Source organism: Danio rerio, chromosome 7 (genome assembly GCF_049306965.1).
Source record: "Danio rerio strain Tuebingen ecotype United States chromosome 7, GRCz12tu, whole genome shotgun sequence".
NCBI classification, from domain to species: Eukaryota; Metazoa; Chordata; class Actinopteri; order Cypriniformes; family Danionidae; genus Danio; species Danio rerio.
The window spans coordinates 53,452,501-53,472,249 of NC_133182.1; the positions used below are offsets into that span (position 1 = coordinate 53,452,501).

At 37.8% G+C, this 19,749-nt stretch overlaps 1 protein-coding gene across 2 annotated transcripts in view; it reads right to left on the minus strand.

The window, feature by feature from the left end:
• nhsl2 (NHS-like 2) overlaps positions 1 to 19,073 on the minus strand; it is a 155,426-nt gene extending 136,353 nt beyond the window's left edge. For both annotated transcript variants that reach the window (XM_009303450.5, XM_009303449.5), the window contains exon 1: positions 18,574 to 19,073. In XM_009303450.5, coding sequence (XP_009301725.1) covers positions 18,574 to 18,838 — 265 coding nt within the window. In that variant the 5' untranslated portion in view covers positions 18,839 to 19,073. The remainder of the gene's footprint in view (positions 1 to 18,573) is intronic.
• Between the last annotated feature and the right edge of the window lie 676 nt (positions 19,074 to 19,749).

The window sequence follows — 19,749 nt, forward strand, 5'->3', positions numbered from 1 at the left end:
GCCTAAACAACAGTGGGGGATGCAGAACAACTCCCAAGTTAACAAAACTAAAGAAAAGAGTATTGTTTTAGCAAAAATTATGGACTTTTATAATTAAAACTGTATGGGGTGATGTAACTGACATTGCAGACCTCTGGTTTTAAAGTAGTACAAATCTACTCAAAATGATGAGAGTTATATTCATATTTCCCGGGTGTAAATGGACAATGAGTAGTCTATAAACCACACACTGTGCTGCATTAGTCCTCATAGATTACATTTGAGCTAAACAGACCCATTCTGAGCAATTTACAGCTCTTCCCAACTGCTTTGGCTCAATTCTGGATTTCCTATTTTAATTTTTTAAAACAATGCATTTAGATCTTTGAACGGTTAGATTAATTGAAACATTAATTGTACATTCCAAATTCCCGGCTGAAAAATTCATTTTGAATCATTTAAAAATAAAATAAAAGTACATACTGCAGCTTTAAAATAACAATTTATTCAGTGTTGTAAGACATGAGTTCCACCTTCAGTGTACACACAATAATTGCTTACCACATAGTGCATAACAAAACAAATTGGACATGATGTAGCTCCTTTCATTTGAAAGTCTAACTGACAGATTTACACTGAAAGCTAACCTTAAAAGAGTTTGAAGCACACATTTAAATGTGAATAGTAGATACGCCAAGCTAGAAGGCTAAATGGAAATCTGCTATGCTAAGCTAACAGGCAAGCAATAATGCTAAAAGATGCAATAATCACCATAATTACTGCATTCAATCCTCCTGGAATGTTCCTACTTCCTACAAGTTGACAAGTCATGATAACAACATGAGGTAGGCCTACATGATATATAATTTTAGCATCAATATCGCAATGTGATCATTCGTAATAGTCACATGGCACCACATGCAGTGTTGAGTTTGTATTATAGTTCATGATTTGCATGATGCCTGTGATTGTATAATGATTTTAAAAACCTTCAGGTATAAGAAATTGTACTATTTTTTCACCATAATGATTAATTGTATTGTATTGTTTTTATTTTTATTATTCAGTTACTGTACTTGAATACTGTTAGACTCGGGAAACGATAAAACACTTTATTTAAATTGTATTTTTTCTTGAGTGTATTTATAGATTTTTATGCACAAAAATATTCACAACACATGAAACTACAGAAATGCACTGCAAATAGCACAGACCACAACAAAAACGTTTCGGGGGACCCCAAAAGGTTTATAGATTTTTTATTAGATTTGATGGAGATGCAATCCAACTGCAGAATCATTCCAATCAATCCAATGTTTTTACATACTTTTGATAAATTACAAGAAAGCACATTGCCGCCATAATACAGCAGGGTTTGTGAACTCTCCTTATAGAAAACAAAAAGTAAAAAAAAATTCATATCAACTGTGTTTCATCACTGACAACCCACAAGAGTTGATTTGCATCCATGAATTCCACCCACTGATCTATAATAAGATATATAATGGTATATATATATATATATTATTCTCTTTTAAAGATCAGTGAGTTCGCCATATTTCACACGCCCCCAACTTAGAAGCTGAACCACTCACAATGACATTGTGGTGGGTTCATGTGCATCAAAAATAAATAAATAAATAAATATGATTTATGCAAGATGACATAAATGTACCAGTAGTTCCAACAACATACAGTGCATCATACAGAGATTTTAATTACAATCAGGCACTAAACAGTGTACCACTGAACTACTTTGGATCATCTGAGGCCCGAATAGATTTCTCATGACTCTGGACATGGCTGCTACTCTAATCACCAAAATGCCAACCCCAGTTACTAAAAACCTCCTCCTAGAGATTTGTTTGTGCAAACATAATACAACCTATAGTTATGTTTTAATGTCAGTGGAAAAATAATGGTAATCAGAAAAATTCTGCTTCATTTAAATGCAGTGTGTAGACATTTTAGACAGTATTTCACATACAGTTTCTCCTATTCACAATTTGCTAAATTTACGCTAATGGCAAAGGGTTTGGAACTTGATTTACTGTTTATTCAAGGTACACATTTTTATAATGTCTGTGTACTCTTGGCTCAAACCCATGGTTGTTGCACTACTATGACACAATGGAGGGATACAAATCATACAAATATATGTAGATTAAAGTGCACAAAGAATTTTGTTTACTCACGTTAGAGGCATTACGTTAGGAAACACTCCGGTACACAAAAAATATAAGCCTAATGTTTAAATATCTAAAAATGAATTAATAATCTGCCAGCGCTGTAAGTAAAATAAGCTAAGCTCTAATCAGGCAATCACATGGTAGCGACTCAATGCATTTTAGGCATGTAGACATGGTCAAGACGATCTGCTGCAGTTCAAACCGAGCAACCGAATGGGGAGAAAAGGGGATTTAAGTGACATTGAACGTGGGATAGTTGTTGGTGCCAGACGGGCTGGTCTGAGTGTTTCAGAAACTGCTGATGTACTGGGATTTTCACGCACAAGCATCTTAAAGGTTTACAGAGAATGATGTGAAAAAGAGAAAATATCCAGTGAGCGGCAGTTCTCTGGGCACATATGCCTTGTTGATGCTTGTTGAGAATGGTCAGACTGGTTCCAGCTGATTGAAAGGCAACAGTAACCACTTAGTACAGCTGAGGTCTGCAGAATAGCATCTCTGAACGCACAACACGTCCAACCTTGAGGCGGATGGGCTACAGCAGGAGACCACACCGGGTGCCACTCCTGTCAGCTAAGAACAGGAAACTAAGGCTACAATTCACACAGGCTCACCAAAATTGGACAATAGAAGATTGGAGAAACGTTGCCTGGTCTGATGGGCCTCGATTTCTGCTGCCACATTCAGATGGTAGGGTCAGAATTTGGCATCAATAACATGAAAGCATGGATCATCCAACCCTGTATCAATGGTTCAGGCTGGTGGTGGTGGTGTAAGGGTGTGGGGATATTTTCTTGGTACACTTTGGGCCCATTAGTACTAATTGAGCATCGTGTCTCTGCCACAGCCTACCTAAGTATTGTTGCTGACTATTTCCTTCCCTTTATGACCACAGTGTACCCATCTTCTGATGGCTACTTCCAGCAGGATAACATGCCATGTCATAAAGTGTTAATCATCAATGAGTTCACTGTACTCAAATGGCCTCCAGAATCAGCAGAGCTCAATCCAACAGACCATCTTTAGGATGTGGTGGAACAGACAAATCTGCAGCAACTTCATGATGCTATCGTGTAAATGGGGACTAAAATATCTTAGCAATATTTCCAGTACCTTGTTGAATAAATACCATGAAAAATTAAGGCAGTTCTGAAGTCAAAAGGGGGTCCAACCTGGTACTAGTTAGTTGTACCTAATAAAGTGGCCGGTGAGTATATGTTTATTTTACTTAAAGCAGATTATTTACCTCACTTAATTTTGATGTTAATATTATATAATATTTTTCTTGTATATTAGAAAATGCTTCTTGATTTAAGAATTTTTTGATATTTGGACTAGAAACCAGATAAGAAGTGTAGGTCATATTTTAGTAATGTGACAAACCAACACAATCTCACGGCAATTCGTAACTTTTTCATTTAGTGGCTAACTCGTATGAATTCGTACGATCTAATTCGTACAATTTAGTACGATTAGCTTATCCCCCAATGACGGTTGGGGTTAGGGGTGGGGTCAGGTGCCACGCCTCCTTTTTAAAATCGTACCATTTCGTACGACTGAACTCGTACGAATTTGACAAATTAGCCACTAAACTGGCAAAACGTAAAATACTTACGTTTTCTCGTGAGATCAGGCTGGACAAACTGCACATACATTGGTAATGGTTTGGAGAACAGGTTGGTGAGGAAAGTATCCATTTAAATGTATGCTTTACTGAATAAAATGGTTCATACAAATGTTTTAATGAATGAAATGTAGTACGAAACACAAATGTGAATATTTGAAATCAGATCCTACATCTTTTCTCTTCACTTGGTGTCCTTTCATCTCTTTTTTGTTTTTCTCAAGTATAAGCCACTCCACTTGCTCCCCCAACATCTGGAAATCATTTCTCACCTATTACAACACTCCCAAGCTCAGGCCATTTGTTGATTCTGACAAGCAGCCATTCTCCAACTAAATATCGATTCCTTCATTGTTAAAAAATTGTGTGTTGATAAAACACTGCAGTACCAGGTGTAGAATGGATGCAGACAAACTGGAGATGGTGCTCTAAAAGACACTGTAACATTTGGAGCACTGCTCTGTTTATTCATTGGCATTATCTTACGGCTGTGAGCGGTGGGTCAGCTGAAGTCCATTCAATATAAACAGAGAGATTTTTGTTTTCTTTGGCTGTCTGCTGCTCAGACTATGAACGGAGACGGCGACTTAAAGTGCACAACATGTAAAGCAGCATGCTTTGGACAGACCCTGCCATATTCCACCGATCCCAGTATGAAACGTCTCCCTGGTCAAGGCATCTGTTACATGGCTCTCTGACCCAGAATTATTCCCCATTTGAGGTAACACGAGGTCACTCGAGTCAAGCCTAATGCTCACCGCTCATAAAAGAAGACCTGTTGTCTGGTCGCCATGGTAACAAGTGGATAATAGTTTCAGTCTGCTGGAGAATGGTTTTTGAGATGGTAAGGATATTTCTGGGGCATCTTCAGCTACCTTCACGTAAACACTCGCTTTCGCACAGCTGTTCACAATACTTGGGTTTAATCATGCTAGAAGATGAGGAGGAAGATGATGAAACACATTACTGTATGATGCAAGAGTACACAGCTGCTAAACTTCACACAAACACTTTTCAAACGTCAGTGACTGGTCTAAGACTGTGGGAGATGTTTATGTGTGTGTGTTTTGTCTCTGTGTAAATGCATGTGTATGTGTGTGTGTGTATGTGTGTGTGTGTGTGTGTGTGTGTGTGTGTGTGTGTGTGTGTGTGTGTGTGTGTGTGTGTTTGTCAGGCCCCAGAGGAAACGTAGCTCCTCTCTCTCTCTTTCGATATGAATCTTAAAGGAGAAGACAGAGTAAACACATAACGGGATTCACACAGAGTGTAAATACGCCAGCCTTTTTCCAGCCTCTTTTCAAAACATATTAATGTCAAGAATGACACAAAAGCATTTTAAATATGGAGAAATGGGCTAAAAGCACAGCTAGGGTATAAACTTTGTACCCATGTGAACAGAAATACACTTTAGCATACTTTAATGCCATAATCACTTCTGTTATATTGTTAAAGGGGTGGTCCACAGTGTATTTTGAAGGCTCTTTGTGTTTATAAGATGCAAAGCAATGTGTGCTCATGCTTCATATGTTAAAAATCACTTTATTTTTTCATAAATCTTACCTTGATTATATACAGCTACTCTGCTAGCATGAAAACAACTGTCATATTTCCTAGTTCCTCTGAAAGGTCCACCCTTAAAAGACACTGAGTGGTCAGCTAGCATTATGTCCTATGATTCGCGGATCAGCTCCACATCACCAGGAAAAGAGTCACACCTCTACTTGTACACGCTTTGCTTCTGCTGTGTAAAGTGAAACTGTTGGCCGTGTCAGTGTGACCCTGAATCAGACAGAAAATGAAGAAGACACAGCTGAACCTCATGTCCGCACTCTGCAGAATTTGTCTGAATGTATAGCTAAACTGTTAGCGGTGCCAAACAGCATTTTCTTTTGTTTACATCCTTGTTTACGTCTTTGCTACAACATACCGGTAAAACTAGACACTGTGCAGGTGATAGACCAATTTTAACAAATTAAAACACAGGTTGTGGCTCACAACCCACAGCTTCTGCTATTATGGTTGGAGCTGCTTCTTCTTTGAGGAGTGTTTAGCCAAATTCAGCACTGAACTGGGAGAGATTCTGGAAGCTATCCTTTGTCAAGTGCTAGAACTATATATTTTTAGAACTCTCTGAAATGTCATTAAATTAAACTGTAAGCTCTTCTCTCTTTGTGTCGTGTCATTTGAAAGCCCAAATACAGAAACAGAAGAAGCTCTGTGGAAATAGCAGCATTTGGATGCCGTTTTAGCTTTCTCTGCTACATTACAGCTCCTCTGGGCACACTCCTTCGCTGCACAGGGTGTTTGCGCATAGTGAATGTGCGTAAGCTGAAGCGTTTGTGATCTCACTAACCCAGATGTATTTTTTTGTAGTCCCCAAACTTCTTTCAATGTAGGTTTTGCTAAGCTAACTCTGTGAGAGCCAATGGCTGTTTCTTAATTCCAAGAACACAGAGAACATACTTGTGTTCTAGTGGAGACCGGTCTTGCCAGGTGTCCTCGGAAGAACGAACTCAGGAGACCGCGAGGGCAGAGAACACGTCCTTTGAGAATTGAGATGCTGCGTTCTTCCTGATGGTCACATGACCTTCACGTGTTTTAAATGGTAAATTATTTAAACATTCCAGCCTTCATACAACGATTTATTGTTTTTCCCCTTTTCAATATATATATATTTTGCATAAAAACATTATAAATATATGTTGCACAATATAAATAAAACAGATTTTAATACAAATTTCAGCAAACAAACACCCTTTATGTGTTCATTCCTTTATTAGGATGTCCATGGAAATGTTTACTTTCACCGTTTCATTTAGGGAAACTCCTGAGGTAAATATCTATAAACTTTAAAGGGCACCTATGGTAAAAAATCTACTTTTCAAGCTGTTTGGACAGATCTGTGTGTTGGTATAGTGTATTGACCGTCATACTGGAGTGATATGAACACACCCAGTCCTTTTTTTTTCCATTTAACTACAAAAAAAAGGGTCGGCCAATTGGAGCTGTTTTCAAATCGATCGCACCATTACGTAGGTGTGCGATCCCCCCGCCCACCGAATTGATTGACAGCTGCGCGCATTAACATGTTCCGGTAGTCACGTGTATATGTCAACAAGACCAGGCAGACATACGCAAAGCAACCGGGAATAAAAGGTCTTCAATCATCATCAATCAGGTCAGCAATCATCATCAAATGTGATTAAGAGTAAGTTTCACATGTTTAAAGTGTTTTAAAACAGTGCACGTGTGTAATTAATTACAGCAATTTACTTCAGCTTTACTTCATCAGCACAGCCGCTTATCAGAACAATTATAAAAAAAGACGCTTCAATCCCGGTTTGTGGAAGTTAAATCAGGTTTATTTTGTACATTAGTATAAGAGATATCCACACAGTACTTGAGGTTAGCCTTAACTAAGCTAAGCGCGCTCTGCCTGCCTGCCTGCCTGCCTGCCTGCCTGCCTGCCTGCCTGCCTGCCTGCCTGCCTGCGTGCGTGCGTGCATGCGTGTGTGTGTGTGTGTGTGTGTGTGTGTGTGTGTGTGTGTGTGTGTGTGTGTGTGTGTTTGTGTCATCTGCGGTGTGCGTTTGTAACGATATTGTGTGTGACTTATTAATGCAACTTTACAATACTGATTAGTAAAGGTTAGTTCTTACTGTAGTATCTCACAAACGCTACGTGAGACCTTCTTCCTTTAAGTCTGTCTGTTGTCTGACCCAGCTGAGGGAGGAGGCATGTAGAAATAGTAGGCGGGAAAGACTCGTCTTAAAGGTGCAGTACGACAAAACCACCCCCTGCTGGAAATCAGTATAAAACAGCATCTTGTAAAAGGTATAATGAAAAATCTGATGGGTATTTTGATCTGAAACTTTATATACACATTCTAGAGACGCAAAAGACTTATATTAAATCTGAAAAAAGGGGTAACCTAGGTGCCCTTTAATAAGTAATCTAGATAAAAGGCAGCGCTTCCCACCTCCAGTCGCAATGACTTCTGGGACTTCCAGAGCGAGTTGGGTGCTCAAGTCTGCATCGGTGCATCCTCGATATCAAGAACACATCCGGCAAGTTTCACGCGTCCTCCGTACTTGCGGTCTTGAGTATTGGAACATGAACTTAGGCAGCTGATGATGACGTTTCACGAGAACACGAGGACGCAAGACCGCTGAAGAACGCATATTGAGAAACAGCGACTGTCTTCCTTTAAACTGAACTTCGATTGTTTTACATTCAAAGATATTGTTTATGTTCACACAGCTATATTACACATCAACTAAAGTTTAAAATATAATATCGTAGTAGATCACCACTTCAAATATGTTTAAAATGTACTGCCAAATATACTGACAAGCATTTTTGGTAATGTCACCTTTATAAAAATATTCTGTCATTTATTAAAATGTAAACACAAATTTTGTGATTTAGTCATTAAATATACATACTTAATAATATTATTATTATTTAATAAGAACTCCAGTAGCTAACATTAAAATCAAGTGTATGTTGTCCATAATGCAAAATTACCTCAGCCCAATGCATATCACCCTGTAGCCCAAGACTGAGCGTGGTTGGTACATGGATGGGAGACCGTTTAAACTAGCTGAACTAGGACCATATAAGTGGTGTTAGAGAGGCCAGCAGGGGGTGTTCAACCTGTGGTCTGTGCAGGTCCTAATACCTCAGTATAGTGAACTATACAGTCAATGAGCATCGTCTTAAACTGAGGTTACCAACATTAAACCAAGATCCTGTCTCTCCATGGTCATAAAAATTCCTATGTTTAGCCATACACAATAAATCTGCTATAAAAATGCACATCACGTTCACAAAATTAGCATACTTTAAACAGCAACAAATGATTATTTAAAAATAGAAAATTAAAGAGATCACAGTGTGCTTTTATTATAAGTTTCAGTTCCCCCAGAATGTGTCTGTTAAAAATGCTCAAATTACCCCATAGATCATTTGTTATATTATGCTCTAAATCAGTGTTTCCCAAAGTGGGTGTCGGGACCCCTCGGGGGTTACGAGATAATAAGAGATAATAACAAAATCTAATTCATTTTATTAAACTATTAGATTTAGCATATTTCATCCATAACCCACAGAAGATAAGAGGAGTAGTTAAAAGTCACCTTATAAAAAAAAACAGCATGCATGTGTTGTGGCCCCTGGGGTGATTGAGTTATATTAAAAACACAGCAATAGCAATAACACTCACATACATTAAAAATAAAAACAGGCCACAACTGATCATCTCACTGAGTGGCGTTCTACAAAATTAAATGATGAATAGACTTGGGCCTATTGGAGTGTGTCATTGCTTGCAAGGTTTGTATAGGTATAACCACCCCAGAGCATATTGGGGGTCACGAGTCACTGGCATTGCTATTTTGAGGGTCGCAGGCTGAAAAGTTTGGGAACTCTGCTCTAAATGACCCTTTTTTCTGAGCAGAAGGCAAAAAATAGTCTTTGTGTGTGGCTCTTTAAATGCAAATGAACTGCTGCACTTAGGCACCTTTCATGAAGAGAACTGTGCATTTAAAGCTCATGACTAATACTATGGCAACAACACAAAAAAGACGTGTGTTTCAAAGTCTTGCCAGATTAAACTCCTGACATTGGATTTTTCTGAATGCACAGTCACTAAAGTGCACACACAGGAAGCTGACTGTCAAATGGTGCATCTCTTGAGTTTTCAATAAAGCTATAGTTTATTACATAAATCAATCAAGATTCAAAGCACACTTTATGTGCACATTTAACACAATTAACAACATTTCCTTTAAAGATGGATATGCAGTTTGTAACATATACTAGAAATGTCAGGTTCAAGATGCAGTTAAGCAAAAGTGTATCTGTTTTACTAATCCTTCCATGTGTCTGGGGGCCAAAAGCATGTCGACCTCTGCTACATTACAGCACTATTGTGTCATAGTAAGAGCTAGCAGGACAGCTTGTAGTGTATTACACACACATACACGCACACACACACTTTGGTCTACTCTCAGAGCCAAACACTTTCTTGCCAAGAATTGCACAACTGCCTAGAGATGGGACGCCAGGATAGGAAAGGCGAGCAGTGACTTACATATGTTCAACATAAAATCACACACAGAATGTCTGCACAGCACAAGTTTGGCTGAAGAGAATGTGCTAGAGCTGAGATTTTCTCCACTTATGACTGTAGGCATCTGGCAGACAGACATACATAATGTTATAGAGTTCTTTGAGAATACATCTTCAGCGCAAGTGCTGGTGTTGACACCTGTGTCGACCCTTCTTAGTCACTAGCCCAAGAAACAATAAGCATGCTAAACGTAGAAAGAGTTTCTGGAAATGGAAGATCTTGGACTCATTGCACAACTGATGCATTTGATCTCAGACAAATTGATTCCTTTTGTGCATGTTTTGTCTTTGCTAAGAAGATCAGAGTAAGAAATATTCAGAGGTGAAATGGGAATATTTGCCAAAATACTGCATCAGAGGTGAAACATTCTTGTAGCTATGGTTAAGTTTATAAAAGATGCTATAGTGTGCAATGATTCAATGTGTTAAATTGTTCTCTGATATCTACATTTAATCTCATTTATAACCACAAGAATTACATCTTGAGTGAAAATATTGGGTGTGACCATATTTGCAATGGTTGTGAACAGGGCTTGACATTAACACCCGCCAAATGCAGGTGGATTTCAGCTTGACGGGTTAGACAGCCACCTCCACTAGCCACTTTGGCTGGTTGAAAATAATTTTTAAATTGTAGCTCAATATCTTCGAATCGAGAAGCAGCACAACTGACAAAACTAATTGTGTTTGCGTGAACAAAAAGAATGCAGGTGAATACCAAATGAGAGGATGATCACTCGCGCTAGCTGATGTGATGCGCACGACTGTTTAAAACGCATGCATGCTCCCGATTACTGGCATGAAGCAATCGTGCCTAAAAATGCAACTGATGTGATCGGTTCACTTTCAAATAGACTAGGCAAAAAGCGATGCTCATGCACACACAGTCTTGCTGCTTTCAAGAGCTCTAGATTTGTGTTTTTGTAAGCAGCAAACCGAAACCGGTTGCTTTCGCTTTAACTATTCTTTCAACAGATTATTAATTGGCCTAACTTTAACCGTGTGCGTGTGATCATCCTTTCATTATCACAGACAGAATGTTTTACACCTGTTATCTTTTGCTCACAGTTATTTTTGTTAATATGGTTTAATTATAATTTTTTACAATAACGTTGCTTTATTGTGAGATTAACTCCCCATTTCCGGGACCTTTAGCCAGGACAGATTACTGTACATGTTTTAGATACATAATGATTATTTTTTATGTTTTGTTAAATAAAAAGTAAAGTATACAGCTATATTTTGCGTGTTTTGACACATTTAAAATTGGTGGCTAAGAAACAATTATTTATTTATGTTTGGTGTGGTCAGAGATCCATTTGGTAAATCCTTAATTTTGAGCTCTAAAAAAGTCTCCTGAAATAAAACTAATTGTAATGCGACAATATGAAACCATGACCGATTTGCTCTTTCTCACTGAACAAGCTCATACACAACACAAAAAAAGTTAAATAAATGAGAAGGCATGTGGACACAACATCTGGACAAATCAAGTAGTTTTACCATGTCAAACTTAAATTCATGCATATAAAGTATATTTTCCCAACAACAAAATTATGGCTGGATTGATAACTAAATTGTGTGCTAAGTGGCTAGTAATGTTGGAAAACTACTAGCCACAGTGGTTGATGATGAAAAAAGTTAATGTCAAGCCCTGTTTGTGAATACTGATGAGCTCTGCTCTGATGCTCACACATGTGCAAAACAGATTTACTTCAGTAGGGTTTATTTTAGCTAGAAGGAGTGAGAGACTGAAATGAAGTCAAAACTGCTATAAAGTTATGTTATTGATCAAATAAGAGTAATAATTATACCTAAAAGAGGGCCTCAAAGAGATGTATTTAAAGTTTGGCTTTATGTATCTAAAACATAGGAAGGAATCAATATCAACCTCAGCATAAAAGTTTATTGTTGTCCTTCCCATCAAGAAAAATCACAGTAAGAGCCGAGTGATGTGACATGATGTATAAATGTGCATTCAAAACTTACTCAGTATTGGACAAGCTATAAAAATGTTGTGATATCTTATTGAATCATATCTTAGTGATCAATACAACCAGCAATGAAACATATTAGGCATAATAGTCCACAGCGGAATGGACAGGAAACATTGTAACTAATCCAAAGTCTGCCTGGGGTGTGCATATTAATGATTCCATGTGGATTGTCAGTGTCTGCATTTTGTTTTGATTGGTCTGTTTTGCACTGGGATTTTAAACTCACAGGATTTACATTAGAACGAGGAACGTAAACAGTGTTGCTTGAGGCTCATGATATGACATTTTCATTTACTTTACAGCTATGCCTACAATGTAAAAATTAACCTTATGAGTACATTGAACTTATATTATGTCAAACTGACTTAAAACAGCTTGCGTAACTTATAGAATTAAGTTAGAACATGATTAACTTAAGTAAATAAGTTACTATGAACTAACAACATATGCTGTCAGGACTAATTAATCATATAATTTTTTACAGTGTAAGTATGTCCAGATTTTCATTCTATAGGAACTTTAAGTTAAGTTGTCTGTTAAGTTTATAGTTATTTAGGAAAGTCTATGGGATTCAGAAGCCCAGGACAGCAAAAAAGGCCAACAATAAGACAGTCTAAAGCTTCTTCTACATTTCAGCTGAATTTATACTTGCCATCCTGTCCTTGAACACTCGGGCCCACTCGCTTTCTCCTTCCGTCCTCTGTTTCTCTGATCTTCAGTCTCACTCATTCCATCTATCCTCTCTCGCTCGCTCGCTCTTATTAAAATTCCAGTTAATCTTGCAGACTATAAAAGACACTGAAAAAAGCAATGGCTTCACTCAGTTCACAGCACTCTTCACACTTTGCCTCTAAAAGTCAGCAAAATTCCCTGTATATAAATCTTCAAACATTAATATGAAAGCCGATGCAAGATTTACATCCATAATCTGCACCAGATCCATGACATTTCACACACAACCATTCACAGCTCCGTGAAACTCTCAGCAAGAGAGAGACAAACTCATATATCTCAGAAGAAATAATGTTTATGCATTAAACTGTAAACTTTGAGAACTTCTGACTTCTTAGTTGTACAAAAATTGTCCATTATGCTGCCTAACATTATACTTCACACTGGTATTAGCACTAAAACTGATCGAAAAACTGAGTGCAAATAATTTAACTGCTAACTTTATCCCTTAAGTTATATACATGTATATTTAATCATTTAGCAGTTGTGTGAGTGGGTTTGTTAGTGGACTTATAAACATGTTTTATATTTATAAATTAATCAATTAATAAATTATTGATTCGTTTTTAGAAGCAGAATAATTCAAAAACAAAACATGGAAGTCAACTCAAAATTATTTCCTTTCTTGCAGAACTGTTGTATAAAATCAATATTTCCTGCAAAATCGCACTTTATCATTATAAATACAAAAAGTGTGTATGGATGTTTCCCAGAGATGGGTTGCAGCTGGAAGGGCATCTGCTGCATACATCATTTGCTGGAAATGTTGGCGGTTCATTCCACTGTGGCAACCACAGATTAATAAAGGGTCTAAGCTGAAAAGAAAATGAATGAATGAATGTGTTTAAAAGGGAAAAAAGTTTTTGTTTTTAACCCAGACATTTAAAAAGAATATATTTTAGAGCAGTAATCATAAAACCGTGATATTGTGATATTTTTATCCAAGGTTATCATACCGTCAAAATCTAATACCGGCCCATGACTAGAAAAGAGTACTGAAAAATCATACTTAAGTAAAAGTACCATTACTTGCCCAAATATGGAGTGCGAGTAAAAGTATCTATTGTAAATTTTACTCAAAGTATGAGTGAAAAGTAGACCTTTCAAACGCACTCAAGAGTAGTGAGTAGTGAGTATTGAGTATTACGCTGTGAAAGTTGATGCGTTTACATGCACTTTGTGCACGGATGTGTAAACGTAACTTTCTGTAGTGCATTAGTAATTGTTTAAGGGCATTTGGTGGGATAAATGGGACAAGTTTATCACCTGACCCGCCAGCCCCAGTGATCTATCTATATCTCGTATTTTGTTTCGTTTTGCCCTTTTCTGGAAAATATTGACAAATGTTCAACTGTACAACAAATATTATATTTATATTAGTGTGAGGATTGGGTTTAGAGTTGAGGTAGTGGCAGACGCTAATAAAATACAATTAATGTGTAATTTAATAAACAATATAATCACAATCTTCTGATCACAGCTGTATCCCTTTTATAAACAACCACAGGAGAGATTCGAGTTGCTAGATTTATGTCATGTTTATTCATAATTTTCTGCAGAAATACATGAAGGTAAGCCTTCTCTATTCCTGTGAGAGAAATAGACAAAATATTCTAGTAACAAAAACAGTGTATATCTTACGTGAACAAAGCATATTGTGCAGTTATACTGAAAAAAACTATATTATTGCTCTCTCCGAGAACATTCGCGTGTGTTTTACAAGCCTTAAATGGTATGTTTTGCTTGTAGCTATGTGTATTTGAATGTCTCAGACCTAAAATCAATGTTATTTGTTTGTAAGCAAAGATAATTTTTGATTTAGGACAAGCACTGCTGTGCACTTCTTTCTGTGCCTCAGCCCATTTCGTCAGATTTTTTCAGTTGATGACTTGCGCTCTGATGGTTCAGATCAAACAGGTGTGATTGTACACTACAGGGACCGGCCAAAGCTAATCACAACGGTGTGACTGTACGCTTCAGAGACCAACCCAGGTTGATCACACTGGTGTGATCATACCCTTGAGAGGGTTAAATATTTACGTTAGATGATAGCAATAAAACTTAAATGAAAAAATAAACTGAAATGATCATTTACAACTGAATAACCAAAATCAAAAACAGACAATGTCTAATATCAACCGATTACAGATTCAGGATACATCCTTAAAAAAGAAAATCCTTATCTAGTATGTGTTAGTCCAAAAGTTGATTCATGGTCCTTTCCTGATCCAGTTTTCTCTTCAACTGTCATCAAGGCAAAATCCTGCCTAAATCTAACATTTGAAAAGATCAGAACTTCTAAAATAACCCACTTGATCCGTCTGTCTTCTGCCTAAACACACACATACCTACATTTGGTCTTGTGACTTTCACATGAATGCCTGTGGAATGAGGCGGTAATCGCTGGAGTTGACTGACATTCAGGAAGAGCTGAATCAACTGTCAGCTTTCATGCATGGCGCTGGTTCAGTCACTGTAAAAACAAGTCTCCAGTCTGCTCCTTCACCTCTGTCCCCATCAAACAGTCTCCAATGGGACCTGACCTCAGTCCCCACACCGCAGTGGAGAAGAGTTCCCAGCCAAAGAATCTGCTCCATACAGAGATCCGCATCATTCATCTTCAACGTGTCAAAGCATGGCAAAAGTTCAAACTCCTAATGCTTCACCATTACAGAATTAAACAAACACACTACCCCTGAACTCCAAGGGCAATCTCCACACTTTGTTTCTGCTGTGGTCTGCCACTGTAAAATGATAAGGAAGGAGGAAAAAAGGACCCCGGCTCTCTGCCAAACGTGCCGAGCTCTGGGTTAAGCTAAACAATGCAGAGAGGCTTTCTGTGATAAGACAAAGGAAATGGATGGAGGAAATATTCTGCACATCTTCAGATGGTGAAAGTTGGCAGGGTTTATCCTGTTTCAGAGCACAGAGCAGTGTGGGAGGCGTCAGGGGGAGTAGATGCCAAATGCGTCTCAAATGCAAATGGGAAAGATTTTAAAAACAACAGCTTATGATGCGAAAGTTAGACACACAGCCAAGTGTGAACACACTGATATAATAAACAGTCTCTGTGGCATGGTCAGCGCATTTGTTTACTGTTCATTAATAAGTAAAAGTGTCATTATCCTATACTTGAATAGCTGACAAGTGACACTGAAATCCTTCTGTGTGTATCTTTTGTTTGTTCTTTACTTTTGTGGCAGTGACATGCGAGTGCAATTGCACGGCATCTCTCTCTCTCTCTCTCACTAGCGCAGCCTAGATACACAAGCGTAATAATAGTAAGAACAAGCAGTTCACATCATAAATGAGTGTAGTAAAAGATGCTCTGATTTTGTTCTGGTACATAAATTCATCATGGTAACCATAGTTTCCAAAGTACCATGGTTACAACAAGTGCAATAAGACTGCTTACGCTCATAAAACTAAATTAAACTAATTGACAGAACACTATTTTGAAATTAATATAATTAACTATTCCAAAGTAATCCATCTGTTTTCTTCAGATTTGAAGACCCATGTGTGAATTTTGGCCATTTTTTAAAGAGTTTGAAGCCAAATTAAAATACACTACCTTACAAAAGTCTTGTCGCCTTTCAAAGTTTTAGGAACAACAAATAATAACTTGACTTCTAGTTGATCCTTTGGTATCAGAAGTGGCTTATATGAAAGGCAAAGGCCTGTAGATTATGCTTATTTAAACAAAATAAAATATGATCATCCCTTGATTTTTTATTATTTAATTAGGACAGTTAGGTCAGACTTTGCTTAGACAAAAGTCATCACTTAACAGAATTAATGTCCAGTATAAAATATAAAGTCATGGTGCAGACTTCTACCTTCTGCCACTTTTACAAATAATCAACTAGAAGTCAAGTTATTATTTGTTGCTCTTACATCTGAGATCGATCAACGATCGAAGACTTTTGTCAGGTGGTGTATGTGACCCTTGAACCATAAGTCATGATTGTCATTTTTATTGAGAATAAAAAATGTAAATGAATAAGCTTGATGTATACCTTGTGAGAACAGAACAAAATTTGGCTGAACTTTTTTAATATCAAGAGCTATCTAAGGGTTAAAAAAAATCTAAATACTGAGAAAATCACTTTTAAAGTTGTCTATGTGCTTAACAATGCCTATTACTTATTAAGTTTTGCTATGTTTACAGCAGAAATTTACAGAACATCTTGACTTAATATCAAATCAATATTTTTATCCTTTTGTCACTTATTTTATATTTTGTAAAATAATACATGTTGTTCTATATTCTGGTTTGTTATTATTATTATATTTATTATTATTGTTATTGTTGCTAAACGGTTTTGTACATTTCAGCAGAAACTTCTACAGCAATAACCAAAACACCCGAAGAACTGGAACAAACTAAAGTGATGGACTTTTTTCAATGAGGCTAAACAGAGTTCATGTTGGAGTATTATTATTATAAAACATAAGCAAAAAATATTTCTATATACAACGGCATTTTAAATAGTTTACCCCTTGTAAATATCATCATGATGAGTTGTTGTTATGAATTATTTGCCGCATAATTTCATCATTTAAAACATCTGAACTAAACACTGCAAACTGGTTTCTGCAGCTTTCACCAAGTCAAATTTAAAACTATTTGGACTTTTTTAAGACCATCAAGAATGAAATTTCAGACTTGTATAGGGTTAAACGCAAATATTTTCTTAATAGTGCAGCAATTTTTTTACTTTCCCTATCATAAAACAAATTAGTAAACAAATAGTCATAATTTAAATAATGTGTCAATTTAAGCAGACCCTAGAAGAATTATATTGTTGTGTACATGTATTTATTTGACCTTCATTTTACATCTAGCCTACCTTGGACAGGTGTTAAGAGTCTGCTAAAACACTTAAACAAATGCATTTGGTTTGTCCCATGATGTCCATGTCAAATAAACAATAAACAAAATAATATTAGTTAGAGAGTTTTGCTAAAAGTTTTATTGAGATGTATTTCTGGTGATTGGATGTGTGTAGGACGGATTGGGTAGCTATACATAAACAAAATTAAGACCTGTTTAAAATGATTTGAGAACTACAAGATAATATTTCAGTGAATGTAAGACTGTTTAAGGCCTAAAATTATGTTTTTGAAATTTAAGGCATTTTAAGACCCCACGGACACCCTGCAAAAGACCATCCTTCTTAAAGGGATAGTTCACTAGTTCAAGTTAATCACTTTTAACTCACCCACAATTGGTTGCAAATCATATAAGTTTGCATATTCTGTTGAACACAAATAACATATTTGTAATAATGCTGAAAACCTGTAACCATCGACATCCATAGGAAAATCAAATACTATGGAAGTCAAATACTGGTTTATAGCATTCTTCAAAACATCTTCTTTTGTGTTTAACAAAAGTAAGACTGAAAAAAAAAGAAACCCTCAGGGAATTTGTAATGCTTTTAATGGACAGTCCCTCTGGGTCTCTGCTAAAAATATTGGTGGCATGTGAAACTATCTCAATAAAAGTTCCAAAACACAGTAAATATAATGGACTTGATAGATAAAAGCCATTAATGATAAAACCATTTAGGTGGAAACCAACAGATACTGTTTTTTAACTGGACATTTGTTGCTCCTTCCCAACCTTACCATCTCTCCATATATTTACATTACAGCCAGATGAGAAACAGCTACATTAAAAGTCTAGCAGAGATGCTCTATGCAATTAATAAAGACGTTATTGTTCTCAAAATATGCGGAGCTCCCCAAGAATGGAAGTCAAGTGATGTTGTGTTTATACTGTTTCGAACTGCGCGCGACGCTGTTTGGCGAATGTAAACATCAGCAATGAAGACCTTGAACTTGACAGTCAAGTGAGCAAACAAGTCACGCACACACACATCTACAAGTGAGCATAAAGTATTGAAAAGTTCCTACTTTTGGCCGGCGGCTTGGTGGCCAGCGCTGCGATGTGTTTCTGCAGGCTGGTAAGTTTATTCTCCAGCGCTCCGGAGCGGTAGCAGATGGAGGCGAGCTCTCCTTCCAGCTCCTCCAGGATGCTCACTGACTGCCGGGATAAATCCGACAGCTGCCGGAGCACCGCGCACAGAGTCAAGCCGCACACATCCACCAGATCCGTCAGCACCGCGCCGCGACTCCGGCTCACATCTTTCGGGACTATGGTCCTCTTGCAGAAGGGCATCTTTTCTGCTGTGTTCAGCGGTGGTCAACTCCCTTTAAAAGTGCGCGTTTCGCCAACGCCGAGCACTGTTGGCGGAGACTCTTGCTCGGGATTGCGCGTACAGTGGAGGCATTTTATGCATTGTAATAGATTGTCCACTATGAGGAGCTCTGCGGTTCACACTGCAAAATCACAAACTCTCACAAGAACTGCGCCTGAGAGAAAGACCTCACCCACTCGTGCAACAAGACCCTATGAGCGCTATCTTTCACCAAAACTCATCTATGCGTTCAGAACGCCGACTAGTTCTGCGCATGCTCGCAAAGTGTGTGTTAAAAGTGATTCCTGATAGACTGAGAACAATGAAAGTGATGCAGAAATCATTCCTCCAGTGACTACTCTAACCTTGCTTTTGGCCATCCCTGAATACACATCTGGTCCAGTGTGTGTGTGTATGTGCACGCTCCCCCACCCTAAACCAGAACTTGGCTCACCTAGATGTTTTGTTCATCCAGTCTTTCCACACTGGACAGTGAGAGAGGGCGTACAGTCAAACTGATGATGAGAAGGAGAAAGAGATTCAGAGTCCTCCATATTCCACAGTCTTATCTTTATCAGACATGTTTCTCCAAGGCTTCACGTGAAAACATATCTGGTATGGGGAATTGATTGGAAACATCTGGGCCTTGTTTTGCCTGACTGTATGACTGTCTTCATTGTTCCCGGTTCCCCACCCTGCTCCACATGGCCCGTGTGCATGACAGGAACCACTCCTGGTGGACCTTTTCTTCACGGTAACCCTCCTCCCCCTCTCTTTTCACTGAAAAGGCCACTTTCTGCTCTTGTGTTCCTGCTTGCTTTTCATGACTCTTGCGATAGACTGTTTCTGCCAAGTCTGATTTGAGGGAGTGAGGTGGTCTGGCAAGACTCAG